The sequence below is a fragment of the Girardinichthys multiradiatus genome, chromosome X (assembly GCF_021462225.1).
Source record: "Girardinichthys multiradiatus isolate DD_20200921_A chromosome X, DD_fGirMul_XY1, whole genome shotgun sequence".
Lineage (NCBI taxonomy): Eukaryota > Metazoa > Chordata > Actinopteri > Cyprinodontiformes > Goodeidae > Girardinichthys > Girardinichthys multiradiatus.
This window is the reverse complement of record NC_061817.1, coordinates 15,167,982-15,188,087: the sequence shown is the minus strand read 5'-3', so window position 1 is coordinate 15,188,087 and position 20,106 is coordinate 15,167,982. Positions and strand designations below refer to the sequence as shown.

At 40.5% G+C, this 20,106-nt stretch overlaps 2 protein-coding genes across 2 annotated transcripts in view; one reads left to right on the top strand and one right to left on the bottom strand.

The window, feature by feature from the left end:
- Positions 1 to 3,003: 3,003 nt before the first annotated feature.
- LOC124862820 (xaa-Pro aminopeptidase 3-like) overlaps positions 3,004 to 20,106 on the bottom strand; it is a 17,866-nt gene continuing 763 nt past the window's right edge. The window contains 9 exon segments of the mRNA XM_047356962.1: positions 3,004 to 4,029; positions 4,969 to 5,089; positions 5,404 to 5,522; positions 5,525 to 5,586; positions 8,184 to 8,269; positions 11,080 to 11,193; positions 12,349 to 12,411; positions 12,502 to 12,686; positions 19,274 to 19,399. Of these exon segments, the coding sequence (XP_047212918.1) occupies positions 3,863 to 4,029; positions 4,969 to 5,089; positions 5,404 to 5,522; positions 5,525 to 5,586; positions 8,184 to 8,269; positions 11,080 to 11,193; positions 12,349 to 12,411; positions 12,502 to 12,686; positions 19,274 to 19,343 (987 nt within the window). The 5' untranslated portion in view covers positions 19,344 to 19,399 and the 3' untranslated portion in view covers positions 3,004 to 3,862.
- LOC124862819 (hsc70-interacting protein-like) overlaps positions 19,358 to 20,106 on the top strand; it is a 14,830-nt gene continuing 14,081 nt past the window's right edge. Inside the window, exon 1 of the mRNA XM_047356960.1 lies at positions 19,358 to 19,469. The gene's annotated coding sequence lies outside the window, so the exon portion shown is untranslated. The remainder of the gene's footprint in view (positions 19,470 to 20,106) is intronic.

Sequence of the window (20,106 nt, the reverse complement as noted above, 5' to 3'; positions counted from 1 at the left end):
GGGTTAGAGGTACAGCAACATTAGGCGTGAAGAGGAGGAGGAGGGACAGAGGAAAGGAACAAGAGGAGAGGTTGTCTTCGTAAGTGTTCGGGAGTGTCCGGAAACCTGTCCCACCGTGTCGGCAGCCATGAAGTTCAGTCTGCAGGGGACAGTGGTGCCCCACTTTTACCTGTCAGTGTATCAGCCTAACGCCGTGCAAATCACCAGTCTGTTACTATTATTATTTAATTAATTAGTTTTGATGTAGTTTACAGTTTATTACACTGTGACGCACAGTTAAGGATGCTCAATTAACAGAACAAACATGGCTGCCAATCACTAAAGTCCTATATTTAGGTGACAACAGATTAAAGTAAACAAGTAAGAAAGTATATTGATGACTTATATCATCATTGAATAGTTGACACACTCAAAATGTTGTCAGCACAATGCCTTGGAAAAGCGTTTGCATCTTTAAGTTACTAACTTTTACACTTTTGTCAAGTTTTAACCACAAACCTCAATGTATGTTGTTTCTATTTTTACACCCTATTTACTCTGAAAACCCCAAATAAAATCAAGTCCAACGAACTGCCTCCAGAATTCAGCTATCATAAATAGAGTCCACCCGTGTGTAATTTAATCCCAGTGTAAATACAGCTGTTCTGTGAAGGCCTCAGGGGTTTTATTACTGAACATTAGTGAACAAACACCATCATAAAGAACAAGGAACACAGCAGACAGGTCTCAGAAAGCATTCAATACCATCGTCTGAAAATGGAAAAAGTATGCCACAACTAAAAACCCACCAAAACACAATTGTCCACCTTAGCTGCCATCAAGAAGAGCATTAACATAAGAAGCAGCCATGATGTCCATGGCAACTCTGGAGGACCTGCAGAGACCTAGAGTTCAGGTGGGACAATCTGTCAACTGAACAAATATTAGTCATGCACTCCACGATTCTTGGCTTCATGGAAGAAAGCCATTGTTTAATGAGAGCCATAAGTTCTGTTTGCAGTTTGCCACAAGCCATGTGGAGGATCCAGCAGAGACATGGAACAAGGTGCTGTTGTCCTTTGGAACCAAAATTAAACGTTTGGTTCTAGATGGAAACAGGTATTTGTGCCAGAAAACTAAATGTTCATAACCCTTAATACCTCATCCCCATTTTGAAATGTAGTGGTGGCAGCATTATGTTGTAGGGATGCTTTTCTTCAGAAGGGACAGATAAACAGGTCAGATTTGATGGGAAGATGAATGGAGCTAAACTACCCTAAACATACAGCCAGACCTACAAAGGAATGGTTTAGATCCAAGCATATTCACGTGTCGTAATGCTCCAGTTACATGTTAGTAGAACCTCTCTAGAAAGAAAAATGGAAGAAAGAAATCTGGCAGTATGCACCCTGGTTAGGTTACCAGTCTTCAGACAAGGATAACTGGAGTTGATACAAAAAGCAGTTTTGAAATTCTGATGTATTCTAACCCACCCACAGCAGCAACAACTGCAATTGCTGTAATTGAAAATCAGTACTTTACATCCCTTTGGTGGGATGTTGGCCCAGACTTTCTGTTGAATGTTTACTTTCATTGTGTTTTATTTTACCTGTTTTTTTTCAGCACTTAATTTTAATACTTATTTTAGTGGCTTTCTGTCCAGCACTTTGTTATGGTTTTTCTCTGTGAGGTTGCTTAACAAACTATACTTACTTTTTCTTCTTTGGAGGGTTGTTTTATTTCAGCCTCACTGTTGGGTTTGTGAGCATTTACAGCCTGTTCAGGGTTATACCATAGCATCTCAATCAGAGTTAATTCCAGACTTTGACTAGACCACTCCCAAACCTTCATTTTAGGGTTTTTTTAGTCACTTGGTGGACTTGCTGACATGTTTTGGATCATTTCTCAGCTGTGTAACTCTTGAGCTTAAGGTCACAAATTGATAATTGGATATTCTCTTTGAGGATTTTAGGCTAGAGCGAGAGCAGAATTTACGCCCGTCAGTTATGGCAAGTGATCTGGATCCTACCACTACCATGTGACTGTCAGTACGATTTTGTTTTTTCTGAATTGCTGTTGATTTTACACCAGATGTAACAGGATGCACACCTTCCATAAAGTTCCATCTCAGTCTCATCAGTCTACAGAATATTTTCCTTAAAGTCTCGGCGATCATAAAGAGGTTTTTTGAGAAATATAACACAAGCTTTTGTGATTGTTTTGGTCAGCAGTGGTTTTCAACTTGGAGCTCTCCCATGGAGACCATTTTTGCCCAGTCTTTGCTTCTTATTTTCTGAATCATAAACACTGACCTTAACTGAGGCCTGCAACACTTTAGATGTTACTCTGGGTTATTTTGCAGGCTCCTGGATGGGTCATCGTTGCCCTCTTGCAGTAATTTTTGCAGGCAGGCCACACTTGGAAAGGTTCACTACAGTTCCATGTTCTCCTTGTTTCTCACTGTGGCTCACCCGTGTCCCAAAGACCTAGAAATGGCTTTGTAAAGCTCTCCAGACTGACAGTGGTAAAAGACTTTGTTTCGCTGCTGTTCTTGAATATCTTTAGATCAGGGCACGATGTGCTGCTGTTTAGATCTTACAGCCTACTTCAAGTTGTCAGACGCAATAAGTTGTTGACATGTTTAAGGGATCTTGAGACTACAGGTTTAGCAGTAATAGGGCCTGTCCGCTGCTTTTGAAATTAAGCAAAAACAATTACTGTTAATTAATGAAATAATGGGTGGGTAAATTATATTTTCAAACAACAAATCAGGCTTTTGGACAACAGGAGCATTTGTGTGCACCACAGCAAAAAAACAGAAAGAACAACTGATAATGGATGGCAGTACAAACGATCTAAAGGGCCAGTTTTCATTAGAGCCCTTCCCTCTAGGCACCCAGATCTAGATCCAAGTGAAGGTATAGCCCTGAGATGAATCAGTCTGCTTCCCCTTTGGTCTCTGGTGTTGGTAACAGAAGAGAAACCAGCTGAATTAGTTTGTCTTGCAATAAAACTCTAATTTTATAAAACTCATAAACACACTTTTATTCTGAAAGAGAACACAAATTTTTTTTCTTTTTACAGAAAAGACAAACACACGTTCACACCGACTCACTCAAACTCACAGTATAACATATCTCATTCAGTAAAGTTTAGCAATCCAGTTTTATCACAAGCAGCCATGTTGGAGGCATCACTCTTTCTTCATCCCTAAATAGATATGATGGTTCTAAAAAGTCCATCTGTCAAGATGTGTTCTGCTTGTATTAAAGTGTGTTGATGTGTTCCTATTTGGTGGTGAAGCACTTTGTCTTTCAGCATGAGCATAAATTATAATTTGTTTTAGACATAAACTCCTGTCGTTAGTTGGTCTAAAGAAACAAAAGACGAGGAGAAAATAGATGAATTCAGAATGAAAAAGAAGTCAGAGTTTTTCTATTTGAACTACTATGATTTATGGGGAATCTATGCAAGTAAAAAAAATAATTTCAAGTTCAGTGCATGAATAGGATTGTTCTTCTTACTGCATCTTAACAGAGGACCAATTCAAACTTTAAAGCTACAACACACTCCAATAACACTCAGCTGATCTTCCCCTTTTCAGTGCTTTAAGCCACCTCAACTACTACTGAAGGCACAGCTGTGATGGATCTTAATTGTCTTGTCCATTTTGGATAAAGTGAGCAGTGTATTTAAGATGATATACCTGTCTGCACGGTTTATCATCTTTAGGACCCCATTTCTAAACTTCTGAAACCTTGATACACAAAAGTTAATCCCATCAAGGCGTCTGTAAACTGTCACAATCCGAGCTCCTGAGCTTCTTGAGACAATTGAAAATTACATGAACCGTCCATGATATATTTCTCTTTCTCTCCTCGCCCTATCCCATGCCACAGGCCTTCTCTACATCAGCTATAGTCTTTGGAGCACTGCAGGATAAAACCAGAGGTTCCCCCTTTTCTCGGATAACCACGTCATCCTCGATCCTGACACCGAGGCCACGGAAATGCTCTGGCGCCTGGTTGTTGTCTTCGCAGATGTATAACCCTACGACAAAGGAAAACGATTAGGAAAGATTTTTGCTTGTGTCACATGTTCACTGTCTTGCAAACACTTTCATACTGCTTAAACATTTTGACCCATCAAAAACTTCACCATATGTAATTTTATGTAAAAGATCAAAGGCATTTTCAACTTTTCATTACAATCTGAAAAGTGTGGTGTACATTTGCATTTGGCCCCCTTTATACTGATATTGCTAAATAACATATAGTTCGAACAATTGCCTTTAAAAGTCATAACTAGTAAATATTCAGTCTGTGTGTACTTTAATCTCAGGATAAATCCAGCTGCTTTGCGAAGGCCTCAGAGGTTGCTTAGACAACATCAGTGAACAAACAGCATCAAGAAGACCAGGAACATAGCACACAGGTCAGGGAGAAGTTTAAATCAGGTTAGGCTATAAAACAATATCCCATATTTTGAACATTTCACAGAGCACTGATCAGTCTGTGTATGGCACAACTCCAAGCCCACCAAGACTTACAGCTGTCAACCCAAACAGACTGCCCAGGGTGAGCAGAACATTAATCAGAGAGGAGGATAATCCCCACTGTGAAAGATGGTGGAAGCAGCATCATGCAGTAGCCATGCTTTCTTTCAGGACAGTAGGAAACCTGCTAGAAGCAGCAACAAGATTGAGGTTTTGAGCAGAGGTAACGCACCCTTAAAGGCTTGCAGGTGTAACTGCTGCAAAAGGTGGTTCAAGAAAATATTGACTCAGAATGGCTAAATATAAATGCTGCACTTTAAGATTTGTTTTGTTTGAAAACTTCACAATTATGAAGCACTTTGTGTTGCTCTGTTGCATAAATCCCACGGGAATTAACTAAAGTTTGTGGTTGTAATGTTACCAAAAGAAACAAATAATGAACACTGTTGCAAGGGATTGTAATTGAGCAATTTGTACTTTTAGTTCATGTCTACCTGGTTCTATAGTGATGACCATTCCAGGCTGGAGAGGCTGTGATCTGGATAACTCAGGAGTGTCGTGGACGTCCATGCCGAGATAATGGCCAACATGGTGGGGGCAGTACCTCCTTGCAGCCTAGGATCAGAACAAAATTAAGAGCTTTAGTGCATGTAAACATTCTGGCACCATCTGTTATAAGCCATGGTATTCATTCTCACCAGCAGATGTTTGTGGTACCTGACAGTTTAAAGCAGAAATAGATTTCCAACTAACCACATCTGGTAAGTGAGGTTTATTGATCTGTGAAGCTCTTAGTCTTAATTATGTCTGAAACTGTTGTAAATTCTATAAAGGCAAGCTGTGAGCACATGTAGCCAGCTAGATGGGTCATGGAGCATAATTTCACTCCTTGACAAGCCCCCCCCCCGTCCTTTTTTCTGGTATTTTATCTTTAGCACATCAGCATCACTGGTGCCAGCCTTCAGGATGCCGAGGCAATTCAGCTGGCGTCCCAACAGAGCCAGCATGGTGCTGTAGATGTGATCGAGACTGATGCCGGGGGAACAGAAGACAAGCAGGAGCGCTGCACCTCCAGGACGGCCTCATACAACTCAGCCTGGGCGGGGCTGAATCTGGCAGGACAGTGAGATGGGTAGAACGCTAAAGTAAGCTTGCCACTCGCCCTTTGTTAGGTAACAAAACTTTAAAACACACAAAAATATCAACAATAAACCTCAGATTATTCAACAGTTGGTGAATTTTCTCTCTATATCTTCTGTTTTAGTGATACAGGGGTTGGACAATGAAACTGAAACACCTGTCATTTTAGTGTGGGAGGTTTTATGGCTAAATTGGACCAGCCTGGTAGCCAGTCTTCATTGATTGCACATTGCACCAGTAAGAGCAGAGTGTGAAGGTTCAATTAGCAGGGTAAGAGCACAGTTTTGCTCAAAATATTGAAATGCACACAACATTATGGGTGACATACCAGAGTTCAAAAGAGGATAAATTGTTGGTGCACGTCTTGCTGGCGCATCTGTGACCAAGACAGCAAGTCTTTGTGATGTATCAAAGGCCACGGTATCCAGGGTAATGTCAGCATACCACCAAGAAGGACAAACCACATCCAACAGGATTAACTGTGGACACAAGAGGAAGCTGTCTGAAAGGGATGTTCGGGTGCTAACCCGGATTGTATCCAAAAAACATAAAACCACGGCTGCCCAAATCACGGCAGAATTAAATGTGCACCTCAACTCTCCTGTTTCCACCAGAACTGTCCGTCAGGAGCTCCACAGGGTCAATATACACGGCCGGGCTGCTATAGCCAAACCTTTGGTCACTCATGCCAATGCCAAACGTCGGTTTCAATGGTGCAAGGAGCGCAAATCTTGGGCTGTGGACAATGTGAAACATGTATTGTTCTCTGATGAGTCCATCTTTACTGTTTTCTCCACATCCGGGAAAGTTACTGTGTGGAGAAGCCCCAAAGAAGCGTACCACCCAGACTGTTGCATGCCCAGAGTGAAGCATGGGGGTGGATCAGTGATGGTTTGGGCTGCTATATCATGGCATTCCCTTGGCCCAATACTTGTGCTAGATGGATGCGTCACTGCCAAGGACTACCGAACCATTCTTGAGGACCATGTGCATCCAATGGTTCAAACATTGTATCCTGAAGGCGGTGCCGTGTATCAGGATAACAATGCACCAATACACACAGCAAGACTGGTGAAAGATTGGTTTGATGAACATGAAAGTGAAGTTGAACATCTCCCATGGCCTGCACAGTCACCAGATCTAAATATTATTGAGCCACTTTGGGGTGTTTTGGAGGAGCGAGTCAGGAAACGTTTTCCTCCACCAGTATCACGTAGTGACCTGACCACTATCCTGCAAGAAGAATGGCTTAAAATCCCTCTGACCTGGCAGAAAACGCTGCACAACGAGAAGAGGTGACCGGACCCTGAGGAAGATTGTGGAGAGGGCCGATTCCAGACCTTGGGGGACCTGCGGAAGCAGTGGACTGAGTCTGGAGTAGAAACATCCGAGCCACCGTGCACAGGCGTGTGCAGGAAATGGGCTACAGGTGCCGCATTCCCCAGGTCAAGCCACTTTTGAACCAGAAACAGCGGCAGAAGCGCCTGACCTGGGCTACAGAGAAGCAGCACTGGACTGTTGCTCAGTGGTCCAAAGTACTTTTTTCAGATGAAAGCAAATTCTGCATGTCATTCAGAAATCAAGGTGCCAGAGTCTGGAGGAAGACTGGGGAGAAGGAAATGCCAAAATGCCAGAAGTCCAGTGTCAAGTACCCACAGTCAGTGATGGTCTGGGGTGCCGTGTCAGCTGCTGGTGTTGGTCCACTGTGTTTTATCAAGGGCAGGGTCAATGCAGCTAGCTATCAGGAGATTTTGGAGCACTTCATGCTTCCATCTGCTGAAAAGCTTTATGGAGATGAAGATTTCATTTTTCAGCACGACCTGGCACCTGCTCACAGTGCCAAAACCACTGGTAAATGGTTTACTGACCATGGTATCACTGTGCTCAATTGGCCTGCCAACTCTCCTGACCTGAACCCCATAGAGAATCTGTGGGATATTGTGAAGAGAACGTTGAGAGACTCAAGACCCAACACTCTGGATGAGCTAAAGGCCGCTATCGAAGCATCCTGGGCCTCCATAAGACCTCAGTGCCACAGGCTGATTGCCTCCATGCCACGCCGCATTGAAGCAGTCATTTCTGCCAAAGGATTCCCGACCAAGTATTGAGTGCTTAACTGTACATGATTATTTGAAGGTTGACGTTTTTTGTATTAAAAACACTTTTCTTTTATTGGTCGGATGAAATATGCTAATTTTGTGAGATAGGAATTTTGGGTTTTCATGAGCTGTATGCCAAAATCCTCCGTATTAAGACAATAAAAGACCTGAAATATTTCAGTTAGTGTGCAATGAATCTAAAATATATGAATGTTAAATTTTCATCATGACATTATGGAAAATAATGAACTTTATCACAATATGCTAATATTTTGAGAAGGACTTGTATATGTCATTCCCAAGACGAATTGATGCCGTATTGGCCACAAAAGGAGGCCCTACACCATACTAATAAATTATTGTGGTCTAAAACCAGGTGTTTCAGTTTCATTGTTCAACCCCTGTATATTATCAACTATTTCAAGTCTTTGGTTCATCCTTAAGCCTTTAAATTATTCAGTCACACTTACCGCCCATTCACTGGCCACGTTCGAGTGATGTCACTGACGTAACCAAAGTACTCAGAGCCACCATCAAGAAGAACCATTTCACCATCCTGATTAAGGATACAGGGAGAAAAAACTTGCAGAATCAAAATTTGCAGCTACTTAGTGTAAAAACAAAAAAAGAGCAGACAAATGAAAAACACTTAATATTTTCTGTCCTAATTGAAAATACATAAGCCAACCACAGTTGAAATCAGATGTTTACGTATACTTTAGAAAAATTCACATAACCCATTTTTCTTGTTGTCTAAAATTGAATGTGACTAAAATTTTCCAGCTTTAGGTCTATTAGGATAACTCACATTATTTAAATATGCTAAATGGCAGAATAATAAGAGACAGATCTTTTTTATTATTATGCTTGAATTCATAATTTACTTCCATTTCTTTAGTATTCGGTAGAATAGCCTGATTTGGTTCCAGCATTTTGAGTTTTCTTCCTTCTCACAATACTTTGTTGAAATTTTGGCCCATTCCTCCTGACAGAACTGGTGTAACTGGGTCAAGTTTATGGCTACACACCTTTTCAGCTGCGTCTCCAATTTTTCGATAGAACTCAGATCAGGGCTTTGTGATTGTTACTCCAAAACATTGATTTAGTTTTCTTTAAGCCACATTGTAACTAATTTGGTGGTGTGATTAGGGTCTATATGCATTTGGAAGACCCTTTTGGTTCCAAGCGTTAAATTCCTGGCAAATGCCTTGAGATGTGGCTCCACTGTTTCCATATAATGTTCTTTCCCCACGATGCTATCTATTTTGTGAAGCGCACCAGTCCGTTCTGCAACAAAACAACCCAACATCATGATGTTGCCACCTCACGTCCTTCACAGATGGGATAGGCATTAACGGTTTTGCGACCATTGCTGTTGCTTTCTTGGTCCCTGCTCATCGGCAGGTCCCATCGGGGGCTGAGCAGGGCTGAAATGTGATGTGAACAGGCTGATCTTCACTGATTGGCCTGAGTGTGGTCAGCCATATGTCTGCGGCATGAGAAGGTGTTCACTGAGATAGCGGAGAGAATAACGAGCCACAGATTTCACCGCACACAGCAGTGCCAGGAGGAGCTCAAAAAAACTCCAGAGTGACTACAAAAATATTATGGACCACAATGGCCGCAGCGGGTAAAAACCAAAAGCTGTGCCGGGGGTTGAAAATCATGACAACATTTGTGGCCATTGTCGCCCGAGTTGTGGACTGGAGGGTGGTCTGGAGTCCACAACCTCACTGTTTTAAGATGACATAATGAGCGACGGTGAGAGTTTATCTTACTCTGCACAGCACATGAGGCAGAGCAGAGTGAAGCTGGGAATGGAAAAGAGGTATGAGTGGCTTTCAGCTCATGTTGGTAGAGGACTTGTTTGACAATCTCTCGCATCTCGCCTCTGGAAATTCTACCCATAGATGAGCCAGACTTGTTTGGGTCAATAATTCTCTTTCTAACATCTTCCCTGATTTTCTTTTAGATTTCCATGATGTCACACAAGGAGTCAGCGAGTTTGAGGTGTTGCCTTAAAATACCTCCACAGATGTTGTGAATTAGCCTATCAGAAGCTTAGAAAGTCATTACATCATCAACTGGGCTTTTCAAGGCTATTTAATCTGATTTAATGTCAGACAGGGAGAAAACAGCAGCTCAAATGCCTGGTTTCAGCTGTTTGTATCATTTCTGATATCCCTAAATAAAACATAGTGCAAATGCCGCATTTTCTAATGGATTATTTATTTATTTACATCCTTAACAACTGTATCTTGTCTTTTTGTGCCCTTTTTGTTAATGTTTGCAATTTCATTGTACAAGTATAATGGAAGTAAAGTCTGTTCATTAAATTACTGCCGTTTATCTGCAGGGAAGTCCAATAACGTTTCTGACCTCAAAATTTTTACTTTGTTTATTGTCTCCATGAAACGTTTTAATGTCGGTTAAACAAGCAATGTTTATATCTCAGTGTTCAGTGTTAGTCCACCTGCTTTCAGAGTCTTGACCCGCGGTTTAAATACTTGGGATAAGGATCTGGAGAGCTTCCAGACTACAGAGCCAAAACTTTGAGAAAGCTTGTTTTGACTTTTGATTGTGACACATTTCCTGGAACATAAAAACATCATCAGCAAACTGTGCTTGGACTGCTGGAAGATGCTGCACGGTGGAGAACCAACAAGTCTTCGGAGGTCCATCCTGGTACCTCCATCAGAATCTCTCTCTATTCTTGATGCTTTTCTAGGAGATAAGTGTCTTGATTGATGTCCTGCTTGTCACTGGCTGTGCAGATGCTCTCACAGAAGTCTTAACATTCAACAAGCTCTGGTGGCAACATTACTCTACAGCTCCCTCCTCAGTTGCAGATTGTCATGGTACTTGCTGCACACGGATTTCCAGAGCGCCTCCTCACAGCAAGTGAGCCTCTCATCTTAAATGTCCTGATAATCCAGAACATGGTTATTTCAGGTAAAATACTTTTAACAGACGTTTCTGCACATGTCAGGTCGTTTTTATGCAAAGTAATAATGCTTGCAGATTTTTCTCTGCAAGTTGTCATTCTAAATGTACAAAACCATTGATTTCCATCCCATCTTCCCCTCTTAACAGCAACCATTCGCCTAATTAGATCTACAGACTGATTTCAGACAGTCTTTCACAACTAAACTTGTGTTTCTGAGTTAATTATCCTGATATAAAGTTTTCCTCTCATCAAATACAATTATTATTAATCTCTTTTATCTTTACATTTGATCTCTCTGCATTTAACCACTGTGTTTGAATGTTTTTAATCACTGCAAAAACGTTTGGCCACGACTGAACAGCAGCCACTAACTATTTAGAACAAGCAAGATTTAACTGCGCCTCAAATGTAAGGATCACCTTGATGATCTGGTTGTTGTTAATGTAGTGCAGCGTGTTTGCCCGATTTCCTCCGGCAACCACAGGGGGGTAGGCCAGGAAGTTGGCACCATGGATCCGATTCTCGAAATCAAACTGGAAAAATAAGAAGAGTCTTTGTGAGGTTTACATTGAGGTGGAAAAATATTTATCCCCTACTCTTCTGTTTTTGTTTTTTACACGTCCATGTTTCAGATCATCAAACTAATTTTATCACCACACAAAGATGCACGGCTAAATAAAAGAATGCTGTTTTCAAATCATGATTTCATTTATTAAGGAAAAAAACCTATCCAAACCAAGCTGGCCTCTTGAGAAAAAGTATTTTGTTCTAAATTTAAACTTCTGAACCACAAATGGTGGGAAAAACTGTGTTGACATTTTTACAATAGTTGGAAATCTGCTGTGAAGAATTTTGTCCTGTTCTTTCTTAATTGTTTTATTTGGTCACTCTGGACGGTTATTAAGCATGAACGATCTGAACATAATCGTGCCATAGCAGTCCCCTCAGATTTAAGTAAGGGCTTTGACTAGGCCCCTCCAGAACCTGCATTTTATTTTTTGGAGCCATTCAGAGGAGGACTTGCTAAAGTGCTTCAGTCCATTGTCCTTCTGCATAACCCATGGCCGGAGTTTCATCAAGTCATCCAGGTCCTGAAGCAGCTCCAGATCATTACACTACCACCACCATGTTTGGCTGTCAATTTTCTAATATGCTGTGTTTGTTATACGCCACATTTATTGGGATGCAAATCTTCCAAAAAGTTCAACTCTGGAATGGATTAAGAAGATAGATATCACCTTTCCAGAGTGATATCTGTTAATGACTTTAATTCTCAGCTATTCTTGAATTTCTTTAGATCACAGTATGATGTGTTGCTTTTCGAGATCTCTTAGTCTTCATCATATTGTCAGACAGGTTCTGTTTAAGTGATTGTTTTGAGTCTGGGAGTAATCAGGCCTGCATGTGGCTAATGAAAATGAGCCAAAAACCGATAACAGCTGATATAAAAATTTGTTTGACAACTGTAAACATTTAGGCGTAAGAGAACACAGATGAGATCTGTAAGGTAGCAAATACATTTTCCCAGCATTGTAAAAAAACATCACTAGTGTTCTTCTGAATTCTTCTGAATGCTGAAGTTTTTCTACTCTTGGTGACAAGTTTTAACAACAACTTAAAATTATTAGGGTCCACAAACTACAGAAGAAATTAAGGACACAGCAGAGGTCATTGAATCTAGAACCTACCTTAGCAAACAGGACCGACTTGTCGACGTCGCCTTGTGATAAAGCCATCGTCCTCCTAAATGCCTGAGAGAAAACAATGTTAATCGGTGTTTCTGCTGATGCAAATGCACCAAATCTGAGAAAAACATGCTGCACATGAAACCCCTGACACACCTGAGCTGTGATCCGACCCGCCGTTTGCATGAGCGATACCTCTGCAGGGCTCTTGATTGCCCGGAGAAAGTGGACGAGGGGTCTGAGAGAACGCGGAACGGGACCTGCTTCGAGCAAGGGGAACACGTGAGCCTGGTGGAGCCGAGAGTGGGCCGGCTGAGAGGTATCATACCAGAGCTGAGTTCCTACAGAAAAAGGAGAGGACCATCACAGTTAAAAAAAAGTCAAATAGTGAGTTTTTTAATTTTTGTTTGTCAAATGTCAATCATGTTTTCAGCACTATCTACTTGTAGAATTTTATTATAAATCTGATGGAGCAGAAAAACACAAACCCAGTTATCTTTATAATCTCAGATTGTGAAAATGTACTATATTACTGCTGCATCCATCAGTGACTCTAAAAGACTTACATATTCCAGTTAAAGCGCCACTTTTCTGTAAAAAAAAAACCAACCTAACTGTATAGGTGTGCACACCGTTTAAAGGGATACCGGATTTAATTTCATCATTTAGTCTTACGGAATTCCCACCGGCTCTTAATTATTGTGAATAGGATGAACCTGAAGTAAACTTCAGCTGTCTTAGTAGCATTTTATAGACATTTGCATCCTTTTGCTAAACCCAGTTTGCCAAAAGGTTACAAACGACCAAAAAGATCTTACTGTGCGAAAGTATCAGTCAGGAGAAGGATGCAAAAAGGATTACACAGCATTACATATCCACTATATTGCCAAAAGTGTTCGCTTCTTAGCCTGCACACACATGAGCATGAGGGACAAATCATTCCTAATCAGTAGGGTTTATTATGATGCCAGGCCTCCTTTTGTAGCTAAACAAGTTTCAACTGTTCTAGAAAGGCATTTCATAGGGTTTAGGTGTGTTTATGGGTATTTTTGATCATTCTTTCAGAACCGCATTTATGAGGTCAGACACTGATGTTAGATTAAAAGGCTTGGCTCTTAATCTAATTCTAATTCATCCCAAACATGTTCCATTGGGTTGAAGTCAGGATTTGTGCAGGCTTCATCAGCTGTTCAGTTCATAGGTGCACACAGATCAGAGACCTGATATCATCCTAAAGTGTCCATCTGATATGAGAAATATCTGGATCAGCAGAATCTGATCAGGATTATAACATGCTGAGGAACGTGTGGAACAACATTGTTTGTATTTAAAGCATAGGCTGCATTCTGGATAGCCTGCATGAGGATCGTGACACAGAGCTCAGCCCTGGGGAAATTCCCTCAGGTAAAGGCTACAATTTATTAGTCACGCCCAACTGATTCCACATTTGCTGCTACATGATCTGAATGCTCACATAGCCCATGATCTCAGTGTATCTTTTTGTATGATGTAAAAGGACAGAATGATCTGTGATGGAAGAGGTTTGGTTTTATTTATTGCAGAATTGTGATTTGAAAAAGGGTTTAATGTCTTTATGGACCTTGATTTAAGAACTTGCCCACAGTCATGTTGGAACAGAAAGGGGCCATTCCCAATCTGCTCCCAGAAGGTTAGGAGCATGAAATTGTCCAAAATATCTCGGCACGTGTCATCCCCAATCACTTGCACTTTGGTATATAATACATCTAACCGTGGCCTGCGATTTATTTAGCAGCAGAGATGTCTCTGATGTCCTGAGAGTGACGCTTTCTTTCTGCATGCCTAGCGGCTGGATTTTCTGCACCTGGAACATATGAATTCAATGATTTAGGGAGGTGACCCTCCATTCTGGCAATATAGTGTACAGTGGAATGTAAAAGTATTCACACCCCTTGGACCTTTTCGCATAATGTAACATTACAACCACAAACATAAAATATATTTTATTGTAATTTTATGTGAAAGATCAACACAAAGTGGTATACAGTTGTGAAGTGGAAAGAAAATTATACACAATTTTCTTTTTTTTAAACTGAAAAGGGCATCGTGCAAAAGTATTCATACCCTGAGTCAATACTGTGCAACCACGTTTTGCTGCGATTACAGCTGCAAGTCTTTTAGGGTATGTCTCTACCAGCTTTGCACATTTAGTGACTGAAATGTTTGGCCATACTTCAGTTCAAGGGGTATGAATACTTTTACAAGTTACTGTATGTATGTAAAATGGCAAAGTGGAGATCATAATCAATAACTAGAGAAATAACAAGTCTACAGTCACTTTAAAAAAACTGGATTGATGAAAAAATATGGGAACAGGTCAGAGAGGCTGCCACGAAGCTGACAGAGACACAGAAGAAGCAGCATGAGTTTCTACTTTCTTCATTTTTTTGATGGCAGATGAAAATATGAACATTACATTATGCTTCTGGATGGACATAAGAGTCAGGTTTAACCACAACCTGCCTCCTGGAAAGCTGAAAGTGTAGAGGGATTTAATGATTCAAGAAGTAATTTTAAATCTGCCCCAAAAAACAGTAGGTTGACTAAGAAGATCTGTGGAGATGAGATGTTGCTAAAATCTGAAGATCTAAGGAGCATATATGTAGCCAATTCAAGATGTGGCAGGCTGACAGGAGTTCTACTAAAGAAGACTAAATGCAATTAAAGCCCAAGGCTTGTACTCACAAAGAATCCTAAGACTAAAAGTAGCTCCTAATGACGTCATTCTAAGATAAATCTTAGAATTTCTCGAATTCTTGGATTTTTCTTAGAATTTTCCCTCGAAAAGATAAAAGTTATTCATAAAGCATCTTAGGCCATAAGAGAGTTCCTAATGTGAGGAAACGTTAATAGTAGTGAGGAAGACTTTTTGTGGGCTTAAGAGTGTCTTAAGCAAGGAAGATGGTGGAAAGACAGAGAGAACGGAGAGATATTCTCTGAACAATGAATAACGATGAATTAATAAAACGCTACCGGCTAAACTGCAGAGGGATCCAACCCCTTAACAGTCCAGTAAATAAGCACATAAACGTCTATATCAATCATACAATTATTAATATAAAGATAAGATTAAACTTATCATCCCCCTATAGGGTGAAATTAAATAGTTCAATAAGACAGGTTAAAGATGCACTTCTAATACGGTAATAGTAGGAAGGATAAATAAATAATAGAAACAATAATAAATTACCATGAATAAAAAGTGAACAAAATTACAAACAATATCGTACAGAATTATTTTGGATATTTACAGACTGTAAAATGCTTTAAAAAAATTTATTTGGAAAAAATTTTAAAAACTCAAAAAAATGTATATTAATCTAGACAAGATACAGTACAATAATCTAAACACTATATATATGCAGAAGGAAGATGTAAATGAGGTATTAATAAGTAATAAGTATTTGCTGTATTGTTCATGATGATGTCAGCAGCCTAAGTCTAAGTGGTCATCTCCAACGATCCCCGTCTGTGGAGAAGTTCTCTGGTGTGCTGCTATCTCCTCTCTAGCTTCTGAATGCAGCAGCTACCAGAGCTGCTCACATTCCAGGCTGGTGCTGAAAGGAGAAGGAATGACGCATTCATCTGATCGAGAATGTTTGTTCTGACCGTGATCCAAGGACCAAATCTACCTTTCAACACTCCTCTCTTCTCCTCCACCAGCAGTATGGAGCTAAATTGGGGCCATAAAAATTGTTCAAACAAAAAAATTTGAATCTGATAAATAAAAGTTTGTTCAAAAGAAAAACATTTGAACCTGAAAATTTATTTTGACCATCCCCCCAAAAAATTTGAAAACTGGAAAAAAAGTTTTGCAACTGAAAAGAAAAATTGATGTGAAACTGGAAAAAAAAAAGTTCAAAACTACTTTTCAGATTCAAGTTTTTTTTTCCGAATTTGCAGATTTTTTTTTCAGCTTCAAACTTCTGGCCCTGTTTTCGTATGGAGGGCGGGGCCTCAGATCACGGGGTGAGGAATCATGACTGACAGCTCAACACAGCGGCTGAACAACATATTCCCAGCTGTTGCATTCAGGGACCGTGGGAACTGGAATACATCAGCGATATTCTTTATATATGTGATTGGTTTTGAAAGATAACCTGCTTCACCGATAGAAGCAGCTTACGCGTGCGCGCACACTGTATGTGTGCGCGCACGCGTGTGTGTAGGGACAAGGGTTAGTTTTTAATGGGCTGGTGGTTCACTTCAGTGCGTGAACCACCAGCCCACCGCCCTGCACAGACGCAGGGCGAGCGCGTCATCAAGTACGCAAGAGGCGACAGTTTCTGGGGCGCTGATATTGTTCTGGACCATTGTGCCCTAAACGTTGCCATATCAACCTGTTAGGGATAACTTTTATTTATATGACTCATAGCTGTTTTTCCCACTTATACCATAATAATATTAAGCATAAATTTTAATGTTTCCTTTTTGTTACATTAGGATAAGAAGCTCATAAACATACAGTACAAGGATAAATGGCCCAAGGTTTGTCATGAATGACCTGTGGCTGGGGCACTGGGTTTGATGGTGGAGCAGGCTGTAACTGGGTTGATTAGAAAGCTACAGGACACTTAGATTAAGGATGGACACCTGCTACTACACAATCTAACAGATAGACACCACAATGGTGACACAGTCTACTGATAATCACTGAGGGAGGGAACATCCACGGTCCGAGACGGGAGCCTCAGCGCTGATCTCTGTAATCATTCCTCTTCCTTAATTTAGATTAAAAAGAGCTAAAAGTAGAAACTGGTTGAGAGTCGTTCCTTTAAGAGTCAGTGTTAGAGTCTGATCGCCTCTGGGAACCAGGGACTGGAGAGACTCCCGAGAGGTCTGACCGTCAACAGGGTGCAGTAGCTGGGACAAACCTCTCCTCTGCTCCAGTCAGGGAGATCAGCTCTGCTGCACGCTGGCGAACAGCTGATCTGTAACACATGAACATGCGCTGCAGGGCGGCCAGCTGAGCTGACAATGAAGAGCGGAGATCAGAAAAAAAGTCCAGGCTTAATTATGCAGGGATATTCGGAACATACCGGCTCGTTTTGCATCTGGTTTCGTTCCCGCCGCTTAGCGATTCGTTTGCTTTATGTTGAGAGCATGGGAAATCTCCAATATGAACTTAAAATGCTGTGCAAATCTGTCAAGGTTATATTTTCTCCTGAGATGCGTGTCGTGTATTCATGTAAGCTGCTTCTATCGATGAAGCATGTTATCTTTCAAAACCAATCACATATATAAAGAATATCGCTGATGTATTACAGGGGCTGATCCTATGATTGTCTACTTGGAACAAGAACATTGCAACCGATTCTTAAACAAGTTGATCTGGCTTTACAGATTTGACAGGGCTGGCCTTTGATGGTGCCGAGTGTCTTATTCTGTCCAAGACTCGAATTCAGTGTTTTGGTTTTAGAGAAGAAACATCTGTTAAACACAAGACTGATGTTATATTTTTGACTGGATCTGCTTGGTCTTTCAAGATCTGAGACATGCATTAAACGTACTGTATAACACCTTGCCTAGCCTGGCCAGAGACCAGAGCTAAATCTGACATAAAATCCTGATAGACTGTGAGACCTCACAATCTATCAGCTAAAGTGGACAAGTTTTTCCAAATAAAGATGGGGGATGCTGACAAAGACCTACCAAAGGAGATTGAATGTTGAAAATTAAACAAAATGTGCTTTGGCAGAGTGTTAGTTTAAGGGTTTGCACACAGATTGTTGCACCTTTTGTTAATTTTATACTGAAATATACAGGATGCATCGTACTAAAAGGTGGAAAAAGTTTGGAAACAAATTATTATGGTCTCAGTTTAACGTCACAAACACTGAAAAAGGTTTTTTAAAACTTTATCTATCAACTTTACGTTATTAGACAAAGAAATGCTGTTATTCCACTATTTTCCAGACTCAGTTTTCACTGGATTGTTAGTCTTTTGCATTGATTTTAAAGAAAGAAGGAAAGATTGAATGAAACACGTGGAAAGAAGGAGAGACAAGGAAAGAACGAAGGGAGGACTGAAGGAACGAAGCAAACATGGGAGGAGAGATGAAACTACTCAAGAAAAGAAGGGGAGAAACAAACAATATAAGAAAGGAAAGAAGGAAAAAAGCAAGAAGGTCACATGAAAAGCAAGAATGAAAGACAAGTCAGAAGAGAAGGAAGGTCACAAAGAAGGAAAAAAGAAAATGATTAATGGAGGAAGGAAGGGAGGAAAGAAGGAAGTATATAAGGAAGGGGGACATAAGGAAAGAACAAATAAAACAAGAAAATAAGGATAGAGGGAAGGACAAAGGAAAGAAAAAGAAGAACACGGTGAAAGGCAGTAAGGATATAAGGAAAGAAAGGAGAAAGACAGGCATAAGGAAAGACACCAGCAAGGAATAGAGGTAGGATGCAAGGGAGGATGAACAATGAGGGAAAGGAAGTAAAAATAGAAGGAAGCCATGAAAAGAAATCAGAAATGAGTGAAAAACCAAAGGACATGTTAAAAAAGAAGGAAGGACATGGAAGTAAGAAAGGAACAAATTAAGGCTGGGCATAACTGAGGAAGATAGGAAAAACATAAGGGAGTATACAAGGAAGGACATAAAGAGGGAAAAACAGGAATAAATATATATATATTTTTCCAATACTCTTATTTTCTTTCTTATCCACAAAATTCCAGACTTTTTAAACTTTCCAAGACAGTGAAGGAACCCTGTGAATGAAGATCAAACTAAATATCCAGTGTGAAGCCTGTCAGAACAGTACAAACTCTACATGTATGCTGAAGTTTACTATATGCATGTAAAAGCTGAAATAAGCTGTCTGTGTTTGAGTTTAGTAGAAGTCGACTGTCAGATAAATGAGATGAATTATCAGAAGCGCTGTGACCCACCTCCAGCCCGTGTCCGCCGCGGCAGCAGCCTGACAGCAGACCGCATGGAGCTGCAGGCTGGGGACAACATTGTTATTAAAGCTGCTGCTGCTGGAGGACACCAAGGATCATTCACAGCATGACGTCCTGCAGGGGACAGAAGGAGGCAGAACCAACCAAGAAACAAGAAGTTCTATCTAAAACAAAGCAGCAGCAGGTAGGTTTGAACCTCCCTACGGTAAAAATCATCCAAAGTAACCGTTCTTTAGTGGTTGACAGCTGCCTCTGCTAGCTCGCTGCTCTATTAGCCACGCTCATTCGCATGGGGAAATTCCTGCCCTGAGTTTGGTTTTTCAGGCACCATACATACATCTGAACAGCCATTTGCTAAGATGCTGCTGAATCATTTTTGAAAAATAAAAATTGAATTTAAACAAAATACATAAACATTACAGCGTGTGTGGGTTATGTAGACTGATACAGTCCCCATACTGATTAATTCTGTTTGCCTTCTCACACATCAATGTTTCAGATCATCAAACATGTTTTAATGGCTTACAAAGATAACCAAAATAAATATCAAATTTCATTTTGAAATGTTTATGTTCGTTTGTAAGAAGTGAGTCTTTGTGCATCACTGGGGAGGAATTCTGACCTACTCTGTTTTGTAGAATTTATTTAATTCAGCCACATTGGAGAGTTTTTTATCATGAACAGCCTGTTTCAAAACACAATACACCATCTAAATCAAATTTAAGACAATTTAATTTTGTTTTGGTGCCATTAAGATGTTGACTAGCTGGACTGCTTTGGATCATCGTCTGGCTTCAAAATCCAAGTTGCACATGAGCTTA